Source organism: Girardinichthys multiradiatus, chromosome X (genome assembly GCF_021462225.1).
Source record: "Girardinichthys multiradiatus isolate DD_20200921_A chromosome X, DD_fGirMul_XY1, whole genome shotgun sequence".
NCBI lineage: Eukaryota > Metazoa > Chordata > Actinopteri > Cyprinodontiformes > Goodeidae > Girardinichthys > Girardinichthys multiradiatus.
In genome coordinates, this window is record NC_061817.1 from 14,039,520 (window position 1) to 14,054,067 (window position 14,548).

The 14,548-nt window shown below is 41.8% G+C and overlaps 1 protein-coding gene across 1 annotated transcript; it reads right to left on the minus strand.

Annotated features, from left to right (window-relative positions):
• Positions 1-7,444: 7,444 nt before the first annotated feature.
• On the minus strand, positions 7,445-10,221 carry LOC124863208 (nucleolar protein 12-like). The gene is made up of 6 exons (XM_047357504.1): positions 10,061-10,221; positions 9,702-9,807; positions 9,549-9,597; positions 9,322-9,467; positions 9,154-9,245; positions 7,445-7,864 (listed from the first exon to the last, which is right to left on the minus strand). Exons 1-6 carry the CDS (start codon positions 10,168-10,170, stop codon positions 7,669-7,671), a joined length of 699 nt encoding a protein of 232 aa, XP_047213460.1. The 5' UTR covers positions 10,171-10,221; the 3' UTR covers positions 7,445-7,668.
• Positions 10,222-14,548: the final 4,327 nt, after the last annotated feature.

Below are 14,548 nucleotides of genomic sequence, written 5' to 3' on the forward strand. Positions count from 1 at the left end.
CTTGTTTGATTCATTAACAGCTTGTCAGGATGACAGGACAAGTGGTATGTAGTTGAGGGTCTGCTTTCATACAAGTTTGAGTTCAGCAAAATGTGGCAGGGCAGCCACCAAGTCTAGAGCCTTCTTATAGGGTTCTTTAAAAGGTTTTGCAGCAACACTTACATTATTATGATAACAGCAATGGTCATGAGAACAGTCTTGATATGCTCTGGTCTTTGTTCATGGGTTTGGGTTAGATGGTCTCGACTACCCAAAGTATTTTGAAGCCTCTAACAAGTTCTTCCAGCATTGCTTTGTACTTAGGTCCATTCATCTTATCATCATCAGTAACCGGCTTAACTATCTCTGCTGAAGAACGCATCCCCACAGCATGATGCTGCCACCACCATTTGTCCCCATGGGGTTGGCATGTTTAGGGTGATGTGCAGAGTTAGTTTTCAGCACCTCACAAGTGTTTTATATGTTGTGTCTCCTACATAGCATGTGGTAAACTTTAAACAGAATTCATGTGGCGATTTCTTTCCATAAAGGCTGGTTTTGGGAAAGGCACCACTGTCAACAGATTCTTCCACCTGACCTGTTAACGACCTATTTACTAATTCGGTGACTACTGAAAGTAATTGGTTGCAATTAATCTCACCTAAGAGTGTGGGGAGCTGGAAAAAAAAATGCACACCACACTTTTTCTTGTAAAGATTTAGAAAATTATTTGTAATTTTTTTTCTACTTCACAATTATGTACTGGTTTGTGTTGGTTTATGTGATACAATACATTAACGTTTGTGGTTGAAACAAACGCAAATTGGTTCAAGGGATATGGATACTTTTATAAGGTACTATAATGGACTAGACTTTTCATTCCTTAATATAATTCCCATAGCCCAAAGCAGCCTACCTGCAATGATGTAGTGGAGTGAGCTCGAGATAGATATCCGCTCGCCCCATAGTGCCCATCTCTGTCTGTGTCCCCAGGATCATCCCACTCTATGGAGGGATGTCTACTCAGGGAGTGGCTGAAATGACACAATTACTCAGTCAGTATGCACAATTTCACAAGACAGTGTGAAAGTGGAGTAAAAGTAAAGGTAGCTACAATTTGACTCAAAAATGTAGTGATCATGTCATAGCAAACACCTCACTGTGGTAAACATGCATTCCCATAAAAGATTTGAAGGAAAACAATTCCATGTTTCATCTTTGTTTGTGTAGTGTGTGCCTGACCTAGCTGGTTTAAAAAGCTCCTGTCTTCGGACAGGCTGAACACTCTGTGGCTGTCCGATGTGGCCCGACATCTCCTTCTGATGGATCATTTTGACTTTTGGCAGGTCAGCTATCAGAGCGTACCTCTCCTTGTTCTGTCCTGTTGATCCCACAGAGAGCCGGCCTGACTCAGAGGACTCCATGGAGCTTTGCGAGGAGGTGAGGGTCTGAATGTGGATATGAGGTGAAGGAGAGGGGCTCCATGCACGGTGAGAGGACTTGTCATGAGCAGGAGGGTGGTGATCATCGTCACTATGTCCAACAGCCTTAGATCTCATGCTGCTAGATGTTCTAGATGTTTCTAAAGTAACGTAGGCAGCTCTGTTGTTATTTGCGGTATGTCTAGATGGGGAAGCAGACCGAGATAAAGAGGAGCTGCGGAGGGAATGTGTGGATCCCCGCCATGAGTGTGATAAGGAATGGGAGTCATATTTTGTTTCATTTTTTGTGTGTTTGCTCTCAAGGGATCCATTTGAGTCTCCTTTGGTGGCACTCCGAAGGATTGAGTAGCCTGGTGGTTCAATATTGCCTTTTCTGGAAGGAGAGGGGTTGCTGCTAGTGTGTAGATTCTTGCTGTTAAATGAGCTGCCAGTTCGCATATTTGGAGGTGGGTGATAGTCAGAAGCATCATAGCTTTCCTTCAAAGCCAAAGAACTGTTGGTGTCACGGCTTCTCACTGAGCTGGTAAACTTAGTCTTATGTCGATGAGATTGAGAAGGAGCATCAAAGTTTTGCCTTGAAGATGAGGAGTTATGATTCTCATGATTTAATGTTTTACCACTGTGGTCCCTTCCTTGAGCAAAGGTTTCATGGCCCCTTCTGGAAGGAGAGGAAGGGCGGCTGCCCCAGCCTTGACTGCTGCTGACAGTGCTTGACTCAGTCTTTCGAAGTATGGACTGTCTTGGTCTGTCATAATCATCTCTTGATGAAGACATGGTGGGGACTTCACATTCTTGATCATTCAGTCCATTTATTGTTGTTAGGTTACGCAGCTGGGCCTGGCCTTCTAACCCATAGCCTTCTCTTATTGGGGAGCCACAGCGCCCTTGGTGACTATGTTCATTTAGAGATGTAATTGATTCAAATTTATGAAGGAGGGACTGGCTCTGGGACTTAAAGTTTCTCCTTGGTGGCATGGAGGTTACTGGGGAACCACTGCGTCGATGGTGGCTACGCTCATTTAGGGATGTGATTGATTCAGATTTACGTAGGGATTTGGTTGAGGAATTCAAATTTCTCATTGGTGCATTGGAAGATAATGGGGAACCACTGCGTTGATGGAGACTACGCTCATTTAGGGATGCGATTGATTCAGATTTACGTAGGGATTGGGTTGAGGAATTCAAATTTCTCATTGGTGCATTGGAAGATAATGGGGAACCACTGCGTCGAGGGTGGCTACGCCCATTTAGGGATGTGATTGATTCAGATTTACGTAGGGACTGGGTTGAGGAGTTGAAATTTCTCATTGGTGCATTGGAAGATAATGGAGAACCACTGCGTTGATGGAGACTACGCTCATTTAAGGATGTGTTTGACTCAGATTTATGAAGGAGGGACTGGCCTGAGGAGTTGAAATTTCTCCTTGGTGGTGGGGTACACACTGAGGAACCACTGCGTTGATGGTGACTACTCTCATTAAGTGATGCAATTGATTCAGGCTTACGTAAGGACTGGCTTGAGGAGTTGAAATTTCTCCTTGGCAACGAGGAAACACGACTGTCCTGCAAACGATCATATGTTCTAGATGGGGAGGAAGTACGATGTGTCCAACTAGCAGTGGATTCAGTGCTGTGAGACATTTGGGCTGATGAATTATATTCCCTCCTTGAAGCAGAAGAGCTCCTTTGGTCACAACCTAGTTCTTTTGAATGTGAACTTGCTTCAGGTTTCTGTAAGGCATTCCTAAAATCAGAAACTGTACTGGACTGGGACTTGAGAGAAGAAGCAAATGATTTGAAGTTTCTTGGCAGAGTTCCTGATTCAAAACGTCGAGCTTGTGCACCTTGCAAGGAGCTTCTTGATCCTTCCATTGGTTCTCGAGACCAACCTCCACCATCAAAGTGTGTCCTGCTGTGAATGCCGCTGGACTCACTGTGTCTTAACTGCAAGTTTTCACGTGAGGGGGATGAAGAGCGAGACTGCAGAGCTGAGCCTTGCCTCGACGGATCATACCGCCCTGACTGTTGATAAGAGGAGATGTTACCCAGAGGATTTACTCGACTTGTTGAGGCCAGCGATTCCGCTATCTTAAAAGGAGTAGGACTGGGAGATCGAGGCCCAACTTGTGCTTCAACTTCAACCGCGACCTCATAAGGGTCAGGTGGAGGTATTTCTACAGAAAAGTCCTCACTAAGCATCTCCGGTATTGGCCTTTCAGAAGCAACACCAAGATTGGGATTTCTGAAGGGGATAGTATCTTTTGGCTCAATGTTTCTGTGACTAAAGATGGGATGACCTCTTTCAAAATGGCGGAATTGATTAGGTGGGCTTTTTTCATTAAAATGGGCAGCAGCAGTCCTCCCAAGGGAGTAGTAGCCACTTTCACGCTTCTCTCTGTCGTTTTTTATTCCTGGAAGAAAACACAAGATTGATAGACGAGAATGTTGAAAAGGAAATGAGGAAAAAGAGAAAAACAAGGTAAAGTTCAACAGAAGAGCAAGAACCAGAGTTTTCCTGACATAAACAGACATATGAATACAGTTAATAGCCAGTTTATGTGACGCACTTAGTTAAGGGCTGGACCCCCTTTTCCCTTTAGAACCGCCTTACAGTTTTGTGGCACAGATTTCTGCATACTTGTCCACACATCGACTTCAACACATCAAGATGGCTCAGTGCATTGAGTTGCAGTCATATGATTGGGTGATTACCTATTTGTGGTAACAAGCAATTTAACAAGTGTACCTAATAAAGTGGCCGTTGAGTGTATATTGTATTACTGATAATTACTAGTTGACACCTCAGCTGGTGACTGCAGATGAAGATGCCAAGAAAAGGACACCTCCTGTTGTAACTGGATATAGATTGAGAAGTGCATGAAGTCACAGGTGTACTGAGGACTCGGTATACTGCTTCACACAATGCCCACACCTACATAACTTCAAAGATCAGCCAATTTTTTTCTCTGACAGGAAGCATCTTGCCAGTCGTGCATCTTGCCCAGCTCTTGTTAATGAAATATATCTGCTAAGAATTATGTCAGCAGTTTAATGCACCTGAACCTCTCATAAAGCTGGTGCCACCTCGCGTTTCCTCCATCCAGGCCTGCCGAGGGTTCGCGCGGTGAGGTGGAGGGTCTAGCCGGGTCATGCTGAGTTTGGCAGGGTGACGTCGAATCGGCAAGTATTCGTCGTCAGTACTTACAGAGCAGCTGAACTCTTCACTCTGGTAACGATAACTGTTTGGAAGATTGACATATGTAGACGTGGGACGGTGAGACTTAAAAATAAAGAGAACCAAGGAAGAAGTGAGAAGCACCAGAAAGATTGCAATAAAATTTAATGTTTGAAAAATAGCATTACTGATTTAGCTTCAAACTGATCTTACTACATATGACTGCTAAACTGCTAAATCTAACTTAGTAGTACATTTATATTACACATATAGTCCTAAAATTTTCATTTGTAGCTCTTCCCAATTATAATGATGCTCTCTTACCTGTCTGTGCTGTTGATGTCTTCACAAATATAGAGCCTGCAGTCTGGGCTCAGGATGCACAGAGAGGTCTCCCCATTACGCGCCTGACCTCCATTGACATCACAGTAGCTGCTCACCACTGACAGACTGTCAGAGTCCTCCTGATAGGAAGACAGAGATCAAAATGGACCAGTCATGAAGTTGTAGCACAACCCATCTTGCTCCTAGTCCCAAAAGACATTGATCTTGTTCAGAGAAGCTAGGTCTTCAAGGTAAGGTTAAATAATCCAGGTGAGATGAAGCTAACAACCCCACATATTTCTGACTGACCTCATCTCGTAGAATTTGGTAGAGATTCTCCTCTCAGTCCTCTCCGACAGAGGGTCACATGTTCACACTGTTAATTGATCAGGGTTACACGTCTGTAACTTGATCAGACTTGTGGTTTTCCTCATAAATTTTTCAACCTTCTTCTTTTTTTTTTTTTTCTTAAACTATTTTCTTAAACTGCAGTGTCCAAAATGATCAAAAACTATCTATCAGAAAGAGCTGTTTTCTAAGAAAGGACCATTCAGATGGAGAAAGTGGCTCTATTAGTGTAAAAATGGCCCTGATATAAATAAAAAAATAATCACAAGAGGTGTTATTTTGTTATGAAATCCTAAGGAAGAAACAAACAAAGACAGGTTTACAGCTTTAATCTTGCTCACACTTACTGTACATTGCACCACTTTCTAAGAAGCTACTGTTTCCCTGGAGGCCAGTAAGTGATCCAGCTTCATTCATTTATAATAGGAACAGCTACCACCTTCACCCACGTTATTAACTCTGCTATAATGAGTCTAATTGTCTTAATTTACTAAAAAGCAACAGATTCCTGCACAATCCCGTTACCTGTTTTGATGTTTGCTGTAAGGGTACTTTCATATTTGCTCACTGAACAAAACATGCCTTTAGGTTCAACAATTGTTTTGGCTTTGTGTTAGATCTTTGAAGTTTTAAATTTAAACAATACATTATTTTGTTTTTCATCTAACCTCACCTTTCTGAAATGTTCTGCTGCCTTGACCTCTGACCTGAAAAGAGACTCTCCTGCCAAGCTTTCCTCCAATCCAAACTAATCCCATCAGTCGGCACCCGTTGTACTCTTGTTTTGCACAAAGCATCTCTTCTCCAGGTTACCCAGCTTCCTTTCTTACCTTGCTGCTGCTGGTGTCTCTTTCCTCTGCCTGAGATGAGATTGGCGTCAGCAGCACTCTTTTGCTCGACCCGATCCCATTTCCGAATTCAGGGCTTTGGCCAATTATATTTTCATCCTCAGGCAGGGGTTTCTGTTGAGGCTCTAGCTCGGTTCTTTCCCCTGTACTTGTGTGCAGGTGCCTCTGGCGCAGGCACTCGTGGCAGCGGGAGGGGTCAAAGATATTGGGTTGGAACTTAGGGCATGTGGGCTCATCGCTGGATTGGGACATGGTGAGTCCGGAGGGGGAGCCTGCTTGATCATTGCAATGATGCAATGATCATAGCAAACAATGTTCCCTTAAAAGAAAATGTGAAACATATAGACAAATAAAACAGCAAGACCAAAATTAGAATAATCTGAAATCATTTAGTATTTTCCCTCAGGAATGAGATATGAAATATCTTCTTACATGACTGTAACAACTTTTGTTTTACACCTGTTCTGATAGAGGCTGTGCATTATTGCAGACAACGCAACTGCTTAGAATAATAAAAAGAATGATTAATTTTCATGGTTCATCTACAATCTAAGACAAAACTTTTAAACTGTGAGAGAACACTAAAGAACAAATATGTATGAGCACTGCCGGTGCTAAAAGCGTTGCTGAAGACACGTGCTTGAATTCAGCAAAACTTACAAAGTCTCTAAGAAAAAGTTTTAAATTAAATTTAGTTTGCTAGAAATTTTACATCCAACAAAGAGAATAAGAAAGAAAATAGAATTACCAGACCAGAGGGGCTCCTGCTGTTTGAATTTGAGGATAAACTTCTCATCAGACCCCCACCAAGAACACACCTCCCAGTTCCCATGCTCTCTACCCTCCTGGGCTGGCAAACATTGGATCGATCTGATTGGCTGCTCTGACAGAGGGTGACACTGGAGCATCTATGACAGCCATGGTGGATCTGTTTATCGCACCACTGATCCTGAAGCTAATGCGACCCCAGAACCAACATGGAACCAGTGGCTCCACTGGTTCCTGCATTAAGGCGGCTGTATTAAATATCATGAGCTTTAGAAAGCGAAATGAAACGCTCGGCCAGGTGACAGCTGGCATGCGCTGGCTCAGGTTAACGTAAATAAGTAAACACTAGTGAGTTAGGGGTGTTTAATGTACATTACAGATACATGCTGAGCTGTAAATGTTGCTCTAAACCTGGGAACCTTTTAAAATACGCACATACGAAGGTATTACTGAGCTTTAAGGAAATACAAAGCTAAGGCTCTGTTTCCTGATGCAACAAAGAGGATGCTGATTACAGCATTAGGTTTCCTAATTAAACAATAGAACACAGAGGAACAAAATCCCAGGCAGAACAGACTTTATTTGACATATGACATATTTACTTTACTCAAACTGTAAACATATACAGTAAGATGTGTGTATTATAAAAAAACAGAACTTCAAAATAGAAAATGGGCTCAACATCATCATCCTGCTTAAACACAGAATCACAAGCCGATTTTGACATAAAATGTCACATTATTTCAGAGGACGAAGCCTACGTTAGCTTTGTACACACACTATTTTAGTCTAGATGATGCATCTTCTTCCCCGTCTGTCTACGTCTCTGCTTCTTGCTGGTCCTCCCGCCTCTGTGTACACCCTCTGTGACACCAGGTCTTTTGTCTGTCCGACGTCCTCGTCTGTCTCGACCTTCCTGCTTCCCTTTCCTCTTCCGCTTGCTGGTGCATGTGCTGAGCGCTGTCGTAAGGGAGCGGATCCTGCAGCGGGGAAGTGAGAAAAGAATAGAGCTGGTTAGTTCTACCAGGGACCAAAAGTATAAAGCAGCGAATCATCATCAAAGAATGGGCCAGTTCCTGGTACCAAGGTTTTTATCAAAAGCAAGTTTTAAATATCATCCCCATCCTATAGTCGGAATTCCCCAGTAGATGATAAAGGGCTGGAGTGACACTGTAGAGCCTAACTCCCACATGTTGCCGCGCACTGCTGGTCAGCTACCTGAAAGTAGGCTACTACAATTGTCCCTTGCTTAAAAGAAAAACTCAGTAGCTTGTAAAGACTTCCAGTCATAAAAAACAGTCAAGCATGGAAACTGTTGGAGCACCATCCATCACTCTTATTCAGTAAGTGTTTTAAAACTACAAGCTACGGGTGGCATGCTAATAGAGCAGACAGCCCAACATATTAACCATCTATCAGTGGGTTATATTTGTGTTACTTTACAAGTAGCAGGACAATGAAAAAAGCATATTATACATAACCCAACACCTGAAACCAACTAATTAGCCTATTTAACTCTTGTTTATTCTATATTTTTGCTTAAATCTATGAAACCAAATAAAAAAACAACAAATATTAAAACTATGATTTTTAATATGTTATTTTATTTTGACAATTGCTGCTTCTCTATTTTCAACTTTTTGAGTAAATACTGTGAATCCATGGTGTTCTCAGCAAGTTGCTATAGCATGATAGTCTGGCTCTTTCATACCGCTGGCAGATTTAGATTTAAATTTATTTGCATTCAACCAAGAAGTTTGGTTCTAACTGGATATAAACCAGGTATTTCTCAAAAGGTAATAAAAATGTAACATGAGTATCAGGTAAAAAAAAAAAAAAACACATTTATTTTTAGTTACATTTTAATTAAAAAATGCCACGACAGGAAATATTGATACATTTCTTCATAATCAGTGGGGACATTTTTAATGGTATTACAGCAATCAATCCGTTTTTATGATTGCTGAACAACATTTTGCATTTTGATTATTATCTTGTAGCTCTTTGAGGTTAGGAGGCCTCCTTGCCATCACCCTAATCTTTAGCTCCCTCCACAGACTCTCCACCACATTCAAGTCAGGACCACTCCAAAATGATAACAAAATGATATTACTTTAACCCAAATCTGCCAGGGGTGTGAAGAATTTTAACCATAGCTTCATTGAGCATCTGTGAACAACTTCAATCTCTCTCTTAAGCCTAACTGTGTATGACAAACAGTAGTTGTTATGCTTACTGGGGCTCAATTTTAGAGAGAAAATAAACTTACTTTTTGTTCATGATCATATCCCTTGGCTTTTTTGGCATCGCATGCCTTTTTACTTGCTCCTCCTTATCTTTGTCCTCATTCTCTCCACCAGACTTCAAATCAGAAACCAAAATGTGTTAGCGACCTTACAATAATCACAAGAATTTCTGCCATACTGAGAACATTTACATCACTTGCAGCTGGGCCGAGCAAGTGAGGTCCTGAGAGGTCTAGATCACAAATGGTTGTCACGGTAACGGTGTGGTTTGGGTGATCGTATTGAACGGACTCTGTGGTGCTGATTACTGCATCTTCAAGCTCATCTTCGGCATCGGCTGCAGGATGGAAGACAGACAAGAAGAAAGTCGTGTGTGACTAGAAAAAAACACAAGTTGAAGACTTCTTTTAAAACTCACCAAGAGCTTCTTCCCTCTCCTTCAGCATCTTCACATATTCCTTATGGCGCTGAAAAAAAACACAATAAAAGTTGACAAGCTGCACAACCGACCTGCTGCTTTTTTACTAGTAATTGTTTTTGTTTGAGTTTTTTTTTTTTTTTTTACACTTACTTCTTCTCTGACCCTGTTCTGCTCTTCCTTTATTTTCTTTTTTAATTCTACCACCGCTGCTTTCCTCCTTTCTAGCTTTCGCTTATGGAAACCAGTCAGATAGTCCCTGACCGAGGATAGGAAGAACAAAAACATAAAGCGAATAAAGAAAACAACATTGTTTAAAGATAAAACCTGCTGCGTCATCTAATGGGTTTGAACGTAACCACTTTAATTTTATCACTTATTTTCCACAACCGATTATTTTGAGTTAGTATTTACATAAAAACAGGATTATCTTGCTATTATGCCGGGCTAACATGCTAGCTAGCTGGCTAACAGCTCCAACACGTGCAGCCTGTGACGTAACCTCTACTCACTGTCTGTCTTTGTCGTCAAACATCACGACGCATTTGTTTTCTCTTTTCTTCGAACCAGGCTTGAATTTGGCCTTTTTTAACGCGGCATTGTTATGTTTTTGGTTTCTCATGCTGTACACGTGAGTTCCCGGACTTCTAACGGTCCGTCATTCAAATGTGTCCGATAAGGAACACGCACATGTAAACCTGTGGCCCGGGGAGCCACGACACGTTAACAAACAGCCACAAAAAAATTATTTTTGTAATAAGGCAGTGGTTATCAAGCTTTTACGAAAAATTCCACCATACTGACAGGTACTGAAAAACGTTATGAGAACAGGAAATGTTTAAAAAAAAGCATATAATAGAAACTCACCTGAATTAATTGGGCGAATTATGAATGCAAGTTGTGATCTACTCTACTGAAAAAATGTTCCAGCGTAATGATTAGATGCGTTTTTGTTAAAATGTCATGTCTCATTAATAAAACTATTGGCAAGAAGATTAATCAATGTTGTATGTTGTAAAACATATTCAGTACACTCAAATTAATGAAAGTTATGACATGTAGTTTCTTTTTTTTTTCTTACCAGCCTATCCTTAATCCTAACCCTCAACTTATTCAGAAAAATCATCTAGTTACAAGGGCTTAATATTAAAGAACAAGGAACACATGACATACAACACAGGTAAATTATAAATAAACTACAATAACCAGTTGTCTTAGGACTGCTTTACCTTCAGATTATTCCTTGCAAAAATCCCAGATGGGCACAAACTTTATCCCAGACTCTGCAGGCTGCACTTATCATGTTAAATTAAAATCTATAAATACAATATTAAAGTTCATGCAACCATAATAAAAAACATACAAGTACGAGTTGTTTGAAAGAGTTTGCAAGGAGAACACTTTTTAAATATCTTCTATAAGTCTGTTGTGGAAAGTGTGATCTCTTCTGCCATCATCTGCTGGGGAAGCAGCATCAGTGCCAGGGACTTAAAAAAGCTCAACAAGCTAATAAAGAAGGCTGGCTCTGTTCTGCCTCTGGAGATCATTGTGGAAAGACGGATTCTTCATAAAATGAAGAACATTATGGAGAAACCTGAGCATCCTCTTCATCAGACTGTCCTACAACAACAGAGTGTCTTCAGTCAGAGGCTTCTTCAGATCTGCTGTAAGACGGAGCGCTACAGGAGATCCTTCCTGCCCACAGCCATCAGCATCTACCACGACTCTTTGAGGAAACCTTCATAATATGAGCTATAACAACATTTAATTTCCCTTTGGGATTAAGAAAGTATTTTTGAATTGAATTGAATTAAAAAGGCAAAATACCAGAAAGATTTCAACATGCCTTAGGTTTATACATTTTTATCGAAGCAAACTACAAACCATCTGGGAACAGATCATTTAAACAGTATCATGCCTGACACATTTGGCCAAAATGCCCTGAAGTGCATTTGATGTAAACCAAAAACACAAACACCTCACACCAACTGGCTCTCCTGCACGGCCTTGATGGCTGGCTATCTTCAACTTCTCCTGGAAGTTATGTAAACATGACGCTCTGCTCCCTCTGCCCCCTCCCTTCCCTGAGGACATCTGTGGACCTGCTCAGAACTTTGTGGCCGGTTGATGTACATTCCAACGAACCATCAAGGACAATGGCCTCTGTGACAGTGCTTCATGGACTTACTGCACACACTCACTTGCACACACACACATGCTCAAGATAAACATATGCACCCCTCACACCACCTTCACCGTTCCCGGCATGATGTTGTTTTGTAAACTTGTTGCTTCTTTGTGCTGTGGTTTTTTGCAATCTAAAACTGTATCCTGCTAAGGATAAAGTGTGAAATATGATTTTTTTTCCCCCTCTACTTTCCTAATGTGGCCTCTTTTCTCATCTAGCAAGGGCAGTGCCTGTGAGTGGGCAGCAAAGCCTCGGTGACCCGTCCCCACCTTGTCTTGTGTCATGATGTATGTTTGGATGGGTTGTACTGGAATTCTAATTTCCCCTCGGGGATCAATAAAGTATCTTTGAATTGAATTTAGCATGTTGGTGGAGGTGTGAGGATTAGGGTTTTTATTTTAACTCGAAGCATCTTACCGTCTGAGTCACACATAAATAGAGGCACATTCAATTCAATTCAAAAATACTTTATTAATCCCAAAGGGAAATTAAATGTTGTTATAGCTCATATTATGAAGGTTTCTTCAAAGAGCCGTTGTAGATGCTGATGGCTGTGGGCAGGAATGATCTCCTGTAGCGCTCCATCTTACAGCAGATCTGAAGAAGCCTCTGACTGAAGACACTCTGTTGTTGTAGGACAGTCTCATGAAGAGGATGCTCAAAGTTCTCCATAATGTTCTTCATTTTATGAAGGTTCCTTCTTTCCACAATGATCTCCAGAGGTTCCAGAGGAGTCCTCAGAACAGAGCCAGCCTTCTTTATCAGCTTGTTGAGCTTTTTTAAGTCCCTGGCTCTGATGCTGCTACCCCAGCAGATGATGGCAGAAGAGATCACACTCTCCACAACAGACTTATACAGGGGTTGGACAATGAAACTGAAACACCTGGATTTAGACCACAATAATTTATTAGTATGGTTTAGGGCCTCCTTTTGCGGCCAATACAGCATCAATTCGTCTTGAGAATGACATATACAAGTCCTGCACAGTGGTCAGAGGGATTTTAAGCCATTCTTCTTGCAGAATAGCGGCCAGGTCACTATGTGATACTGGTGGAGGAAAACGTTTCCTGACTCGCTCCTCCAAAACACCCCAAAGTGGCTCAATAATATTTAGATCTGGTGACTGTGCAGGCCATGGGAGATGTTCAACTTCACTTTCATGTTCATCAAACCAATCTTTCACCAGTCTTGCTGTGTGTATTGGTGCATTGTCATCCTGATACACGGCACCGCCTTCAGGATACAATGTTTGAACCATTGGATGCACATGGTCCTCAAGAATGGTTCGGTAGTCCTTGGCAGTGACACGCCCATCTAGCACAAGTATTGGGCCAAGGGAATGCCATGATATGGCAGCCCAAACCATCACTGATCCACCCCCATGCTTCACTCTGGGCATGCAACAGTCTGGGTGGTACGCTTCTTTGGGGCTTCTCCACACCGTAACTCTCCTGGATGTGGGGAAAACAGTAAAGGTGGACTCATCAGAGAACAATACATGTTTCACATTGTCCACAGCCCAAGATTTGCGCTCCTTGCACCATTGAAACCTACGTTTGGCATTGGCATGAATGACCAAAGGTTTGGCTATAGCAGCCCGGCCGTGTATATTGACCCTGTGGAGCTCCCGACGGACAGTTCTGGCGGAAACAGGAGAGTTGAGGTGCACATTTAATTCTGCCGTGATTTGGGCAGCTGTGGTTTTATGTTTTTTGGATACAATCCAGGTTAGCACCCAAACATCTCTTTCAGACAGCTTCCTCTTGCGTCCACAGTTAATCCTGTTGGATGTGGTTCATCCTTCTTGGTGGTATGCTGACATTACCCTGGATACCGTGGCTCTTGATACATCACAAAGACTTGCTGTCTTGGTCACAGATGCGCCAGCTAGACGTGCACCAACAATTTGTCCTGTTTTGAACTCTGGTATGTCACCCATAATGTTGTGTGCATTTCAATATTTTGAGCAAAACTGTGTTCTTACCCTGCTAATTGAACCTTCACACTCTGCTCTTACTGGTGCAATGTGCAATCAATGAAGACTGGCTACCAGGCTGGTCCAATTTAGCCATGAAACCTCCCACACTAAAATGACAGGTGTTTCAGTTTCATTGTCTAAGCCCTGTAGAAGATATGCAGCATCTTGCTGCAAACACCAAAGGACCTAAGCTTCCTCAAGAAGTACAGTCTGCTCTGTTCCTTCTTGGAGATGACTTCACAGTTGCATCTCCACTCTAGTCTGTTGTCCAGGTGAACACCGAGGTATTTATACTCCTCCACCACCTCCACTTCTTCTCCCATGATGGAAATAGTTTTTGACTTATTCCTGTTTCTCTTAAAATCTTCAATCATCTCATTTGTTTTAGTCACGTTCAAAATGTATATAAAAGAGTACAAAACATATCTTAAACAGTGGAAGCTTGGCTCAAACTGGGTCAGGAACTGAAATTGTTCAGTGAAAAGCTGATATATTTGGCCCATGTGCATCATTTAAAACAAAAATCATCCAACTTTACACAACTGTTCTGAGGTTAACACTTGAACTCATACTTGCCAACAACTACCAATCAAACGGAGTGAAAAATGTTCTGCTTTCTCCCTCTTCAGCTAGTTTTCAGTGCCTCGCAAAAAGCATTCATTAGCCTTGAACCCATTCACATTTTGTCCCATTACAGCCTCAAACCTCAGTGTTTTGGAAATTGATGCATGTTTTTTAAATAAAAAAAAAGATCTGAAAGTGTGCCATATGTTTGCATTCAGTCCCTTTTATTCTAACGGACCAAAACGAAAACCTAATTAATGACACAGGCTG